Raw genomic sequence first — 16,885 nt, 5'->3', positions numbered from 1 at the left:
ATGTGCGTGAATTAGTGTCTATGGATGTTTCCCAGTGATGGGTTTGAAGGGCATTCTCTGCGTAAAACATATGCTGGATAAGTTGGCGTTGTGGCAACCCCAGATTTATAAAGAGACTAAGTCGAAAAGAAAAATAATGAATGAATGAATTATTATTATTATTGATATTATTGTTGATTATTATTGTTGTTGTTGGTATTATTATTATTATTATTATTATTATTATTATTATTATTATCGTTATTTTAGAATTGTGATTTCCTGCAGTTGGAAGTTACTAGACAATGATTGATCCTTGACCACAAAACCAGTCATAGGGTCATGAAAAAAAATTTGTCTGAGATGCAACTATTTGTAAATCTAGAATCTGAGGGTTAAAAAAAGCTAACCACTAAGAAAATAGCCTTTTAGGTTGTAAACATTAACTTCTTAAAAATGAATATTTCTAAGTGGCAAAATTAAGTAGTTGACACTGCATATTTCTAAACAATCACATTTTAAAAATATTTTTACAGTAAGAAATGTATGAAAATATAAATCTTTACTTAATATTGTAATGATTTTTAGTATGAAAAAAATAAATCATTGTGTCTTTAATAATTTGTTTTTTTTAGAAGACTCGCAAAAATATCTTTTTCAAATATTATAAAATGGATGAAAGAAAAAGTTTAAAAAAAGAAAACACAAGTATTACAAGTTTATAGTTCTGAGTTCAATACCAGAAAGATGCTAATGAATCTACATAAACCTACTGGAGAGCTTACATGGATTATGCAAACAAAGCCTGACATTTAAAGCGCGGCTTGGATTAGTCTGACTTTTCTTTTAAAGATTGTCATTATCTCATTATCTCCTTAATATCTTCTATCTAATAATGTCTGAAGTACAAAGCTTGAGATGTGCATTGTTACAATTAAGAGAGAGAGAGAAAGAGAGAGAGAGGGGGGGATTACTTACAGCTTCATAATCAGCAAGTTCCAGACGTGCTTTGTTCTGCATTGTTCTTTTGCACAAGTACACGGCTGCAGAGAGACACGAGAGGACTGTGAAAAACACACCTCAACAGCCTTCAGGCTTTTCAAATGAGTCCCACTAAAATATTTAGTAAACATTTAACATATTTCACACCAGCTTGTTGTGATTTACACCTGAGTGCCTAAGTGTTGCTTTGTTCTATCTGCAGAATTCAAAACAAGCTTATTTTACAGTACCCAGTCATGCAAACAACCATAATATAAGAATGAGTGCAATTGCATTTACAGATATATTTGTTTGTTGAGTATGACAGGGTACAAAATTGCAATGAACAATAAACTATATCACTTATGAAAGTGTACATTTATTTTACTTGTTTTTATATTGATTGTAAAAGTTTTTATATTTTAGATGCTTTATGTATTGCTACACAGTACATTTAAAGTGGATCAAAAACTTTTTAACTATCCTAATACAAGAATGGGCGTTGTTCAATAGTTTTAGGACAACTTTGATGAAAGGTTTTGATCCACCTTAAATGTTGACTACTATAAACAAGTTATGTATTGTGACACAACAAATGGGATTTTTATTTATTTTAAAAATAAATACTTTTGAAATAAAAACAATCTTTTGAACTCAATTCATCTGAGAATATTGAAACAATAGGGAATAGTTCCTCCATAATACACAACTGTTTTCAACTTTGATAATAAGTCTTATCGAGCGGCAAATTGACATTCATTAGACTGAAGCTAAAAATTGAGTTTTGTCATCACGAGAATAAATAATTCTTTACAACCCACTATTTATTTAGCGATGGGCAAAGGACTGCTCTGGATATTATAAGTGGGAAATGGAACAAACGTTGTTAGCATCATAAAGCCCAGTAGCATTCATTTTACCTAGAAATTGCAGTCCAACGTACTATTTAAGTGTGTTTTTGTCAAGCTGCAACCTCCCTCATGAAGCTAATATGGAAGTATCTGAAACAGCAATTCATCGAAATTCCACATGACCTGGCTCCATAATAGAGCACAATTCTATTGAGCCCAATGTTAAAATGGCCAACTTTACAACAGAAAGAAAGGTGTTTACAAAGAACGTTTTTGCCGTATATAGCTAATATAATCCTTCATGATAACTGTTTTTTAATAACTCATCTGTTTAGTTTATATTAAGTTATATTAAGTCTGCATAATTAAGGGCTTGGCCACTTGAGTGACAGCTAGGTCTCCCTGATCGGTGACACATCATTCCGGCTGATTAGCCGCTGAACTCAGCATATACATCATATTTTTGTTTTGTTTTCTGTGGCTTTATACAGTCAATTGCCTTTTGAAATTATTTCTTACAATTATCAGATGATATGGCATGCTATGTGCACTTAATTGTGCTCACGAACCACGTGGCCTCCATTTCCCAGGTGAAGAAAATTCTTATATACCATATCTCATTCATTCATTCATTTTCTTTTCGGCTTAGTCCCTTAATTAATCTGGGGTTGCCACAGTGGAATAAACCGCCAACTTATCCAGCATGTTTTACCCAGCGGATGCCCTTCCAGCTGCAACCCATCACTGGGAAACATCCATACACACTCATTCACACACATACACTACGGCCAATTTAGCTTACCCAATTCACCTGTACCACATGTCTTTGGACTTGTGAGGGAAACCAGAGCACCCGGAGAAAACCCACACAAACGCAGGGAAAACATGCAAACTCCACACAGAAATGCCAACTGACCCAGCCGAGGCTCGAACCAGCGACCTTCTTTCTGTGAGGTAAAAGTGCTACCCACTGTGCCACCGCATCACCTTATACCATTTCTATAAATGTATTTGTTTTATTTAAGATAATTTATCATTTCATTTTGAGCTTTAATGCACTCCAGAATCAGACAGATCAATTATCTGTAGGCTCATCTGAAACATTGTGATACGGTGTTATGCCTGGATTTCATAAATAGCCTTGCATTTACTAACAAAGACTATTTGAAGTATTTAAAAAGTAGCTAGCATTTTCCTCTAGAAAAACCTCATAAGAACAGCGCTTAGTTGCAAACAGTGTTTTTAAAAGACTAAACACTTTATTGATATAGGACACAACCAAGCACTTGTAATCAGAACACAAACAAATCACAGGTAATGAAAGAGAAAGCCAGTCTAAGCAAAATGCTAGCAGGCATTTGTAGCTCCGCTTAAGCTCCGCCTCTGTACTCTTTTTTGGTTAACCCCGGTTAGTCAGATGACACGTGAACAAAATGGCGACAATTGGCCATGCACACTTGAAGCTTCATCTGCGCTCTTCAGAAACCTATGGGTGACGTCATGGACAATGCATTTATATCTTTTACAGTCTAAGGTTTTTGTACAAAATGTAGGCTAAAACATATTTCCAATGAGCCTGTGTTGATTTTAAAAACATATTGAAATAGAAAACAGATTTGATTTTGAATAATGATTTTAAAATTTCAAAAAATCACTGTTATTGTATTTTTAATCAGTTAACTACAGCACTGGTGATGGGCAGATGAGACTACTTTCAAAATCATAAACTTTTTTCCTCTGTTAAACTCAAAGGGATTGAAGAAATGCAGTCGAGATTTTTTTTCCACTGCAAAAGGCCAACATTTTTATATTAAAGGTAATTAAACCTTTCAGTTCCAGTTGTTGTGCATTTTTACCCTGTTTGATACAGCCTCGTCTCACATAGGAACTAATGAGATTAAAATACAGCTTTACTGGAAACCTAGATATAATGTTGAGGATGAAGGGATATGAATTTATGCAGCGACAATTTCACACACACACACAAACACGCCAGCTAGTAGAATTTGATTAGCTTGCATTTATATAGATTTGTCTTATAAAAGCACAAACACTCCTAACACTCCATGATCCAGCTGATTCCCAGCCAAGATTCATTAAATACATGTTCATATAGACTAGTCACAAAAATATAGATATAACAGATCATACAAACACACATACACAACTACTCACCGTAGTCTGTGTTTTCAGGCTCCCAGCAGTTTGAGGGCCAGAAATACGGAGTCTGGCAGAAGAGTATAATTATTGATTAAAAGTATTTCTAATGCAGAGTGATGCATAAACAGAACATAAACTGACTGTTTTTAGCACACAAACACTATAAAAAATGCTGGGTTTCACACAAAACATTCATGTTTTCCTAACGCAAATTGATTAAGTTAACTTAATTAAATTTAAATGGATTGACCATAAAACAATTAAGTTGTGTCCCTAAAAAACAACAAGAATTGTGTTGTTTCAGATCATTTTAAATAAGGTGCTTGAACAAGAATCAAAAATCTACTTTTAAATGTACAGTTTAGTTTATATACACAAACAACTTACATTCATTTTCTTCTGGAAGATTTTAGTTCCAATAATTTCAGTAATTGTGTTGTAGTATATTTACAGTATAATATAAAGTACTGATTAACTCTAATGAGTGTAATGTATGCTGTTTAAGCCTTATCTGCTCTTGCTATATTACATGTTATTAGGCTACTGTATAATTAACTTTAATAACATGCAGTATTTAGCATTCACTGCACCTTTAAATGTTCTACTTGTTTGTCAAATCAGCAAAGCAACGAACCTGAAACCTGTAGAATGTGCCGTCGTCTTTGAGAGTGAGCACATGGTCAGAGATGGGAAAGAAGTAGCCATGAGCTGCCATCAGCGTGCCCAGATGAAGAGCCTCCACTAGACAAACAATTCATAATGCTATTAGTGCCCGAAGTATGTAGTAGCAATCTGATGTTTTATGCCAAGATAATTTATGTTTTGCTTTTTGCTCTTAAATTGGACACACAGAAAAAAGTAGTACTATGAACTTTAAGGACAATGTCAGAAAAGCATATTATGGACTTTTAATGTGACAGGTTTTTCCTAACATAACAAACTCATAACTAAAAGTTTTTTTTAATAAGTTTTCATATTAAGAAGAGTTTCTCAACAATAGTCTGATGAATCAATCAAATACCTGCATATAGATACACAGATGCACAGACAGACAGACAGACAGACACGGGGATGGATGGATGGATGGATGGATGGATGGATTAGATAGATGATGGATGGATGGATGGATGGATGGATGGATGGATGGATGGATGGATGGATTAGATGGATGGATGGATGGATGGATGGATGGATGGATGGATGGATGGATGGATGGATGGATGGATGGATGGATGGATGGATGGATGGATGGATGGATGGATGGATGGATGGATGGATGGATAGATAAATAGATAGATAGATAGATAGATAGATAGATAGATAGATAGATAGATAGATAGATAGATAGATAGATAGATAGATAGATAGATAGATAGATAGATAGTGTTCATGTAGATTCATATAGACTTCGTTCCTAACTGAATCAACCACTTTGAATAAATAATTTGAATAAATAATTCAGTGAATCACTCATTAGGGGCAGGGACCTGCCGTCACTTACTAATGGTTTTAGTGTCATATTTCTTTTCCATGACAAGCTCAAACAAGCCACAATACAAAAACAAGCCAGTTGTTTAATTAATATTATTGAAACAAAGAAAAAAAGAATCACCCAAAATTGTAAGATACCATTTTCAATTTCGTACTTCCCTTAACAGGGTAAATAAGTTAGCTATAATAGACCGAGGGTCTTGGCCTTCTCTATAAGAGCAGCATGGAAATAACATTCAACTGAAACGCATTGAAGCAGCACTGCAGAACTCATACGAGAGGGAGTTAAGCATCAATAAATTATTATCTATTAAACTTTTACAATACAGTGTTTACTGCGAGCGCACAAGTAAGAGTATGTGTCTGCGCTGATTACAAATTAATATCTTTGTGCTTTCAAGGGTGCAGTATGCTTTTTGCAGCTGCTGTTGTTTTGATTAGCATTTCCCACTAGGCATGTTCATAAGGTAAATCCCACTAATCAGCAAAGTAGCAATAAACTGAACAGAGAGACCAAGAACTTTTCAAACTTCCTACTTTTTTTAATCTCTCCACTGTTCCAGGCACTGTCTACTGAGTATAGGGATATATTCAGCGTATTGCTCTTTTCCTGTCTGAGTAAAGAGCCCTTATTCTCACACACTTGTCAAATGTGTCAGAGGGAATCTAGAGTACAGATACACACCATGCTCAGAACAAAATCAAATCTCACTGCTGTGTGAAGAAAAAAAAAAACTTTCATTACTAACTACACTGCAAAAAAATGCATTTCTTACTTGGATTTTGGGTCTTGTTTCTAGTCCAAATATCTACAAATTCTTTACCCTTGTATACTGTTCAAATTGACTACCCTTTTGTTATGTTTATGCCTGTTTTTGCCCCATCAACTTCCATTATACCAGCAGTTTTTGATTGCAAAGTCATGACACCAAATAATCATGCATTCTTGATCGTTTTTACTATTAAGAAGAGGTCAAACTTAACCCTTTAGATAGGCCTGTGCAAAAAAAAAGTTTTTGACTTTTATATGGAGTTCTATAAGGTAAAACAGCAAATTAGTGTGTATGCATAAATATACTTACTATGTTTACAACATTCTGAGAGCTGAGCTGCTTATTACGTATTACACACACACTATACTCCATATAACCATATAATTTCTAACCAGAAACAAAGCTTTTATTACACTGCAACTGATGATCAATAGTAAAAATTAGTACATTTACCTCTTCCCAACAGGCAAAACCAGCAACGATCAAGAATACATGATTATATGGCGTCATGCATTTGCAGAAAAAAAAGTCATTATGATTGGGATCAATGTCTTTTATCTGTTTATCAATGTTCTGTAAATTCTAGAGACTACCTTATTCAGTACAAAGTATTACACAGACTTCACTATTCTAAAACAAAGTTTAGTAAATTCTATACCTCGGTTTCCCCCACTTGTGACAAATGTAAAGCTGCTGAGGTTACCTTAGCACATCTTTTTTGGTCCTGTGTTCAAATTCAGATTTTTTTTTTTGTTAGAAATACTTCAGTTCTTTGCGAAGGTTTACAATTGTGTTTTACTCCCTTAGCCAATGATAGCAATTTTTGGCTAGTCAGATTTTCTGGAGATTCTCCACCAAAATGTACAGTTACCTGTTCAATATGCCATGATATATTACAAAAAAAGTTATCCTTTGTTTCTGGAAGAAAAATGTTAGGCCTCTTTTTTCTGACTGGATTCTTGGACTCACCTCCACTTTACATTTGGAAAGAATTAGCTATACCACTTCTAGGAAATTTGATAAATGATCTGGCCTTTTTTTTTCTTTTAAAACACCATAAAGATAAATAGTGTTGTTTAATTTCTGAAGATTTGTAATCTCTCTCTCTCTCTCTCTCTCTCTCTCTCTCTTTCTCTCTCTCTCTTTCTTTACATTTATTGCTGTATCTTTTTGTAGGTCATATATGTTGTATATTTTGCACAGATTATTGTTTTATGATGGGTTTGTTTGTCTATTCCTTGTTTTTCTATGTATGCAAAATTTACAATAAAAATAAACCAAAAACTCATTATAATGAAAGTCAATGGGGCAAAAACAGCCATGAACATCATGAAAAGGTAGTAAATTTGCCCAGAGTGTATTGTTGAATTTTTGAAAATTGTCCCAAAATATGTGTCAAAGTAAGATTTGTAAGATTAGTTGAATCCAAAGTAAGACTCAAAATCACCCCTTCTTTGTCCATCCACCTCACTGTTCCGCCTGTCTGCTTGTCTCCATAGGGAGCAGAGCCTCTCTTTTACAATTTAAATCTAAACTCAAAACAGAACTGTTCAGAACAGCCTTAATTCAACTGCACTTATTAAAATTATATTGTATTATTTTCTATTGACTTCTAAATTGCGTTTTTATTTAAACTGACTGCCCTTGCTTGTCTTGAACGGTGACCATGAGTGTCAAGAAGAGCACCTTTTCAAATAAAATGGATTATTATTATTATTATTAATATTATTATTATTATTATTATTATTATCCGCAGGCAGATTATTAAAAGTCTAGGTAAGAAAACCATTTTTTGCAGTGTAGGACAAGTTCTGCACTCACAATACCTTTATGCAATGTCCAAAAATACAATGTAATAAGAATTCAATCAAATTTGTTTCAGATATATATACAATTGAGGTTGAGAACAAATATGTTGTGAAAAATGTATTATACAGTATGTATATCCTCTGCCTCCTCTGTAATTAAAGCAGTTGCAAAACATGCTGACATAAGCTGATTGTCAGCTTATAATTACGCACAAGCAATCTTGTCAGAAATGATTTAAAGAAAACATTTATTACCTTGATCTTCGATACAGAGATTCTTCAGCAGCCACTGGACAATATCTGAACCTGGAAAAGAAGATTATTGGTCAACAACTCTGGTTTAATTTCCTTTCCAAACAGATCAAATACCTGATCTTTTATTCATAAAATATATTCATTTATGTCCAATATTAATTTCCCCACTGAGTTCTGCTTTTGAGCACTTCAGACCAAATAAATCAAGATTCTGCCATTATAACTAGGTGGGTGTAGTGGTATCAATATCAGAGTGTGTTTTATTACTGTAAAATCAGATTGTTTTTATGTGACAATACTCAAAAAATGATGCATCAAATTTATTTATTTAAAATAAAAATCTGCTTATCATTTAGTAGTTGGGAAATAATACATTTGACTGTTTTCTCATTAAAAACAGCAGTGGCATTATGTTATGAAATATCATTAAAAACAGCAGTGGCATTTTGTTATAAAATGTCATTAAAAAGGCTAAAATCATTTTAATCCTTTAAGAACATATAGTATATGTAACTTTTTTAAACGGATGCCGCAAGAAGGGTTAAATAAACAAGCAGAATTCTGTTTCATGGCTGGTAAAAATGTTTTTCAGTCCTCGGTCTCTGTAATAAAAATGAACTCAATTATAAATCCATAATGAGTGAAAAAAGGAGCCAAACCACAGCACAGATGAACAGGCGAACCGCTGCTTTCATCTGGAGTCTTTGTGTCAACAGCTTATTGTCGCATATTTTCATTTGACATTATATCTATCCTACATAAACACTAGCTTTCATTTTCTTTAGTCTTTTTTATCCTTCATCTCCATTACATCAATACTTTTTATTCATCATTTTCTATAATTACGGGTGTTTCTTCAGTTTGTCCCTCTCAGATTAATCCTTCTCTCTTTCTCTCCCTGTCTCTCTCTCTCTCGCTTTTAAAGAAGCAGTGTTATAAACTCTATGTTAGATAAGTACAGAGGGTCTGGATGCTCTGAAGAGGATCTCCGTGTCAGCAGAGCTCCGCTCAAGTATTTTGTGGATTAACAGAATGCCATAATCTTCACCTCTGCACTCATTTTTCTGTCCGACTCTGAAAGTCGACCAAGAAGTCAACACCATAAACCAGTTCCTGCATATCTACCCACAATACATGAATAGCTGCAGTGTGGTATCAATTTTTCATTTCTAACAGAAGTGTCATAATTCATGTTAAGGTAAGTCAAAGGGCAAAGGAATTTTGTTGCATACACTACCTAACAAAAGTCTTGTCATCGATCCCAGTAGTACAGTAGGGGCAACAAACAATAACTTGACTTCTAGTTGATCATTAATTGATCATCATTTCATCGATCATCTGTTGAACTACATCCCAATCACCATAAGTACTGCAGAAGAACTATTAGATCTCTCATGGACCCAAGATTCTCATAGAAATCAGTCAAGTTTAGTGAAAGAAAAATTATGGTTTGTGGTTATATTCAGTATGTGGGCATCAAGACATGAGGTATCAAGACATTTGTGCTGCCCATTACATTACAAATCACAGGAGAGGGCAAATTCGTCAACAGAATAGCAATCCTTATCATACGTACTTTAGCCTCCACATCAAAGTTCCTGAAAGCAAAGAAGGTCATGGTGTTATAGCATTGGCCAGCCCAGTCACCAGACATGAACAATATTGAGCATGTATGGGGTAAGATGAAGGAGGAGGCATTGAAGATGAGTGGCACGCTTTCTTTGCCATTCCAGATGACTTTATTAATTTGTTTTTTTAATCATTGCAGAGATGCATGGATACAGTCGTCCAAGCTCATGGGAGTCATACACAAGATTAATTCTTTTTCCACTGCACCATGACTTTATATTCTATACTGTACATTATTTCTGTTAAGTGACAAGGCTTTTGTTTAAGCAAAGGTAGACCTTACTGTCCTAATTAAATAATTAAAAATCAAGGCATGATCATATTTTATTTTGGTAAAATAAGCGTAATCTAGAGGCTGTTGCCTTTTATATAAGCCACTTCTGATACCAAATGATTAACTAGAAGGCAAAGTATAAAACATGGCAACAAGACTTGTCAGGTAGTGTATGCTTTTTACTCATACACTGAAGCCTTTAAAGACAACTATATGAAGATGCTATTGTTATACTCACACAGACTCTTATTCCATACAAAAATAACTGAGTGTGAGTAAATATGCATTTTTAAAAAAGAATAATTAAGGATCTGCAAAATGCTCAGATTCTGTACGTTTTGTTTAATTTGTGATGCGTTGTGTTCTGTGTTTTCAACCTGCTCACTGCTGAATTAATAGACTGTGAACAGTTTCTTCTGAGAAATATCTTTCTGAGTTCCCCCTCACTGGCCAATCAAATCCAGCATTCCCGAAATATGCACAGAGCCCCTTCTGCCTCAGCCAATCGGCAGTGAGAGGCGTGTCCCCAGAGACAACAGGAGCCAAGAGCGGTTTTCAAGCGCAGAGAGGCAAAGACTGGGGTGTTGGAGCTTAAAGCTGGCCTTTTAATGAATCCTCTGGGGAAACCGCAGTCACAGGAACCAAGAAATAGCCTTCTGAGAATTTCTCTCTCGCTTTCACCCTTTTTAATTCTGCTTTTAGAAAATGGATTATGGCACATAACATTTAAACTCCCATTTTAGTCTAATTTCACAATCATTAGTGAATAAAAAAAACTTGCATTCTAATTATTTAAATGAATCTATTATATTCTAATGAGTAATAGATTCATTGAGACTATTTTCTTGCCTACTGTACGTGTTAAAAACCCTATATGATGTTTTTTTTCAGTAATAATCCATGTGTAGTGTAATATAGCTATTTACCAATGTAAGAGTTTCAAAGATAAAACTGGATTAATAATTGAAGTTATTATATATGACATTTTAATCTGATTTTTTGACACCCAGACACTGTATACAGCTGAGGCGATGTGAGCTGATGTGAAATTAAATCCACTTCCAATGAATGAGGTATTGAAAAGGCACTTTAAAACTGAAGCCATAATCAATGTGGATGCATTTACACTGGCACAAAACATCTCATTTTTTAATCACACCTGAATTTGTCGGACACATGAAAACACAAATATCAGATTTTTCACATCCGTTCTGACACTTAAAAATGTGTTTTTGAAATCAGACACATCCAATACGTGGACATCTGACCTACATCTAAACACACATATCCAATTCCCTTTTAGAGTTCTACATCATCACAATGTTAAGGGACAACATTTGCAAACAAACATAGCTTTCTAATATTGCATTATGAAGCAAATTCACATGTATGCATTCACACTCCTATTAAGGTGCAAGCATTCTGTCAAAGTACAACTCATTAAATGATTTTATTAGCATGGCCAGTCGAAACCTGAAGGTCAAAAATGTTGATTTGTAAAGTGATCATCAACAGAATAATGTCTAATGAGTAATTAATTTGTTTATTTATTGAATGAATTACTTAATGAATTATTTATTTATTCATTGAGACTATTTTCTTCATTACTGTTGATAAAGATATTTTTACTGAAATTATCCATGTACTATAGGGTAATATAGCTATGTGTCAATGTAAAGAGTCTGCTGAGATTTAAAGATAAAAGTGTATCATAAATGGAGCTTTTATATCCCAGATAGCATAAGAATGTGGGCCCCTTTAGGCAGTTATGCGGCACTGGTGGTCTTCCATCGTCCCAGACAAAATGAATGTGAGCCTGAAGTTGCCCACCTGTACAATCGCAAAGGGGGGCCAAAGACTCAAATTTATATATGGGCCATTTAAGGCAAAGATGTGACACTTATGGCAAAATATAATCTGAATGTAAGCCTAATGTGGCCCATGTGAAAAATGATGAATTTGGCCCAAATGATGGAGGACAAATGTGGGCCACAGTTGGCAAAAATGTGGCACAGTCATTTAAGGGTAATCTGGGTCTAAATCTAAAGTGGCTCACACGTGCAAATGTGGACCAGTTATCTTAAGACATATGTGTGCCACTTGGCAAATATTTGGCACAGTAAGCTCTGGCTATTGCGACTGTGAGCCTAATGTGGCCCAAAGAAAACATGGCAAATGTGGCCCAGTTACTTTAAAACATATGTCGGCCAATTTTTGGCAAATATTCGGCACAGTAAACTCTGGCTAATGCAGTCGCTAGCCTGAAGTGTCCCAGAGAAGATATTGAGAATGTGGCCCAGTTATCTTAAAACATATGTGAGTAATTTTTGGTGAATATTCGGCACAGTAAGCTATGGCTAATGGGGATTTCAGCCTATAGTGGCCCAGAGAAGATATGGCAAATGTGGCCCAGTATCCGAAAACATATGTGGGCCACTTTTGGTGAATATTCGGCACAGTAAGCTATGGCTAATGTGGATTTGAGCCTATAGTTGCCCAGAGAAGATTGGGCAAATGTGGTCTAGTTATCCTAAAACAAATGTGGGCCACTTATGGCAAATATTTGGCACAATTACTGTAGCTCTGGCTAAAGTGGCTGTGAGCCTAAAGCGGCCTAGAGAAGATATGGAGAAAAAGTGTTTGCTTTAGTTGGAGAAAACTCTCCATCATGGAGAAAAAGTGTTTGCTTTAGTTGGGCTCATAGCGCTAAACCTCTTAATATAAATTTTATAATATAATAATTATAATATAATATAAATATTTATTAAATAATAATTATAATATAAATTTTGTTTTGGGCTGCTGTAACTTTTAAGAACTTTGCTTGAAAAGTTTATTCATTACAGCAAACAAACAATAAAATCAAGTGAGGTACAACCTGTGATGAAATAATATAATTCACTGATGTTAACCAATGTTTAATCCATTATTAAAAGTAACGTAATAACATGCTTGAACATGCCACAGAAAATATAAATGTTTCTAAGCTTTTAAAAAATTCTATGGTTTAACTTCTGCTTACAGAGACATCAATAATCAGCGTATGAACCTCAACAACGGTGACAATAAACAAAATGTACAAAATTCACAAACATCACAAAAAGTATACTAAAAGTGACAAAATCAACAGCGTCAGCATAAACAGAAGAACCAAAAGCAAATCATCAATAAGCATCAATAAGCTATATAATGTATTCATACTGCAATGCAAGCTAGGAGTTGTGTTTTTTGCCACACCCAGCAAGTGCAAGGTGTAGGCCAGATCTGGGCCATCATCCCATGCAGGTCCAGATGTAATTGTATGGTGTGGGCTGGATCCGGGCCAGAATAAAAGCAAACTGTGGCCCAGAATAGGGTCAGTTTTGGTTCATTTGGTTGAATTTTGGCTGATATGTGATATTGCTATGGCTTAATTGTGGCCCAGATCTGGTAAACAGGAGCGGACCGCCCAAGTGCCATCATTCCATGTGGTATATGGGCCGGATGTAAGTGTCTGGGGTTGGCCAGATTTGAGGCACATGCATTTTGCTAGCTGAGCTATGACATTTTTATCAGGTGTTTTGACACCCAGACACTGTATTTGTAGCTGAGGCCTGGTAGTGTTTGGTTTCCTGTAATGTGAAGTTAAATCCACTTCCAAAGAATACTCTAAAACTTGAATAGACACTGTAAACAAATTAGTTTGACACAAACACAAATATCTGATTTTTCACATCCGTTCTGACACTTAAAAATGTGTTTTTGAAATCAGACACATCCAATATCTGGACATCCGCCCTGCATCTAAAAACATATCCAATTGCCTTTTGAAAGTCTACGTCATCACAATGTGAGGGGAGAATGTTTGCACACAAAGACAGCTTTTTTTATTGTATTATGAAGCAACGCACATGTATGCATTCACACTACTATTAACGTGCAACCATTTAACAATAAATTACATAAATAATTTTGTTAACATGGCCAATCAAAACCTTAAGGTCAGCAATGTCGATTTGTAAAGCCATTACCAACAGAATCATTTCATACAGAGATTAATACAAACACAAATATTGGATACCAGTTTTTCTAAATATAATGCAAACAGATGTGTCAAAAAATAAATAAATAAATCAGATCTGTGCAAATTTTAGCCTGTATTTACAAGTGAAAAGTAAGCTTTTGCAGCCGAAATTCAGAAGTGATCATGGACATTTCATTACTGACATACAGTATGCAGTAGACCGGGGGTCCGTTCTTCGTACGTGGATTACTCAGTTAGCTGGATTTGGATATTGACGATTTGACACGATCCAGGATCGTTTCGTTCTTCAAAACTGATCCGAGAGTTGTTGTCATAGCAACAGTTCTGCTAGCTCAAACCTGATCGGAAGCAGGTTCAATTCATATAAACAGGATTAGATCGGGTCAGTTCAAGCAAAGATAACAGAGAAAGTATGTACCGAATTGTGATATTTTCTTACAGTAGTAGTAATATACACTTGGGAAAATAGTAAATATTTTTTAACTATATATATATATATATATATATATATATATATATATATATATATATATATATATATATATATATATATATATATATAAAGTTATGGTTATTAATAAAATAAATAAAGTTATTTATATTAATAAAACTTATGCAATCTGCACCCTCGAAATGAAATTACAAAGACTGCCACCTCGTGGTGCAAAGAGAAAACTTATTGATATGAACTTTTTAGATCGCTTTACTACAAACTGTGTATAATAAAAATGCACAATATGTGACTTAAAAAAAAATAATAATAATACATTAATGCAGTCATAAACATGTTTTAACAGTTAATATGCCAGTGATTATGCTTCACAAAAGTTGCAGACACCTTTACCAATATCATAATGCTTTTGTAATCATCCAGTTATTCTATACAGCGATTAAAAAACGGCTACAATAATGAAGAAAATCTTTTCTAAATGTAGAACTAAATACATTGATTTGCATTAAAATACATGATGAATACTCTTGACACATGAAAGTGTAAAGCCTGGAGCTCACAACAAACAAGGAAAGTTATTGCGTGTCATATTTAACAAACCGTTTACTGCGAATTTGATGTAATTTTGCTCACATGGATAATTGAATATTAATCAGATGATGTCCTTACGCTGCTGTGCCGTCAGTCAATCGTTGCATTGCTGATCATGATTTTGAGGATCGATAGATCTGTCCTTCACAACACACGCAGCGATCTCAGATCAGTTTATCCAGACATTTTAATCTGATTTACAAACTTTTTTGAAGAACCAAATTAGCCAGTTAGTATATTTAGTCAGTTATCAAGATTAAAAGATCCAGGATCTGCCAAATCATCTTAGATCATTTAAGCGAGGTACGAAGAACGGACCCCAGGGGTGTCAAACTCAATTCCTGGAGGGCTGCTGCCCTGGTTCAAAACATCTATCTAAAGTAGTATGATCAGGTGTGTTTAATTAGGGTTGGAACTAAACTATGCAGACCTATGAGTTTGAAACCTGTGCAGTAGACCATTACCAACAGACTGGCCCAAATGACTAATCAGTGCAGAGTAGGGTAGAGGATGTACAGCAATACACAAATATCTTTACTAATGGAAAAAATAAAGGATTAAAATATTACAAAAAAAATCTTTTCTAACTTACATAAATATAAAAACTACTGCCTCCATGCCTTCTTCATCAATGGGGGCTTTTTCAGTTTATTCATGACAATTTGTTTTTGTATAATGTTATTATTATTAGCAGTATTATGTATTATATGCATATTTATATTTGTTTTATGAAAAACAAGCTTAGTTTTTAGACCATATGAGGCATAGCATGTGTATTTGGATATAACTCCAACTGTTTTTTGACCACACTTCGTATTTATTGTTTGCTGCAAATTAGAACTGAATTTAGAAACAGTTTTGAAACAAATCTTTGCGCTTAATAAACAAAATTAATCATGTAGGCTAAAGGACGTCTGTGCTTACAACATTTCCTTATCCACAAGAGTAAAAGTGAAAGTAAAGAATAAGGAGGCTCATCTCTCATTCTCGCACTGTAGATGCTGTTTAACTGTTTTCTCTCTAGTGAAGTGCTCAATTTTCCATTTACAAAGTCGGCCATGTAAATAGCAAATGCACTATGGCGCAATGCAACTAACTCTTAAAGGGAATGGGAGATGAGACTCTGATTGGTTTATTCTCAAAACACACCTATAACTCATTAAGAGAACAAGCTCAACCTTGTTAGACCATGTGCCACAGCGCAAAGCAGACTTTTCCGTCCTTAAAATAGCAAAAGTGCATTCTGACACGTCCTTAATGCTTTTGTGCCCTGCGCTTTGGACTTTGCACCTGGATCGTCAAAATAGAGCTCTTGGCGAGCTGTCTATTAGTAATGACACAAAGACTTAATTTCTATCAAGTATATAAACTTTAACTAAATATTTATTTTATTTAAACTATAAACTGAAAGGATTGTGCTTTAGATGCCATCTTGTGGTCAGACGTGTAAATTAATTTGATGCACGAACTCTCATAATGCACTATAGGGATTTACTGGCTGTGTAGTGTACATAGGTTGCAAACTTGTTATTGTTGTGCATTGTGGGATTGATTGAGTGCACTTTATAATGTCCACTATGGTTTCAGCCATCAAAATAAATGGCTGCTCCCTCAAATG

At 34.5% G+C, this 16,885-nt stretch overlaps 1 protein-coding gene across 14 annotated transcripts in view; it reads right to left on the bottom strand.

The window, feature by feature from the left end:
* The window catches only part of rgs7a (regulator of G protein signaling 7a), a 99,907-nt gene that overhangs the window by 15,561 nt on the left and 67,461 nt on the right, over nucleotides 1-16,885 (bottom strand). For all 14 annotated transcript variants that reach the window (XM_087288931.1, XM_087288922.1, XM_087288927.1 and 11 more), the window contains 4 exon segments: nucleotides 8,299-8,349; nucleotides 4,606-4,712; nucleotides 3,987-4,038; nucleotides 958-1,022 (listed from right to left, as the gene is read on the bottom strand). In XM_087288931.1, the coding sequence (XP_087145057.1) occupies nucleotides 958-1,022; nucleotides 3,987-4,038; nucleotides 4,606-4,712; nucleotides 8,299-8,349 (275 nt within the window).

This window comes from Danio rerio, chromosome 17 (assembly GCF_052040795.2).
Source record: "Danio rerio strain M-AB ecotype USA chromosome 17, GRCz13ab, whole genome shotgun sequence".
NCBI lineage: Eukaryota > Metazoa > Chordata > Actinopteri > Cypriniformes > Danionidae > Danio > Danio rerio.
Note: the sequence above shows the minus strand (reverse complement) of the source record. Positions and strands in the feature narration are given on the sequence as shown.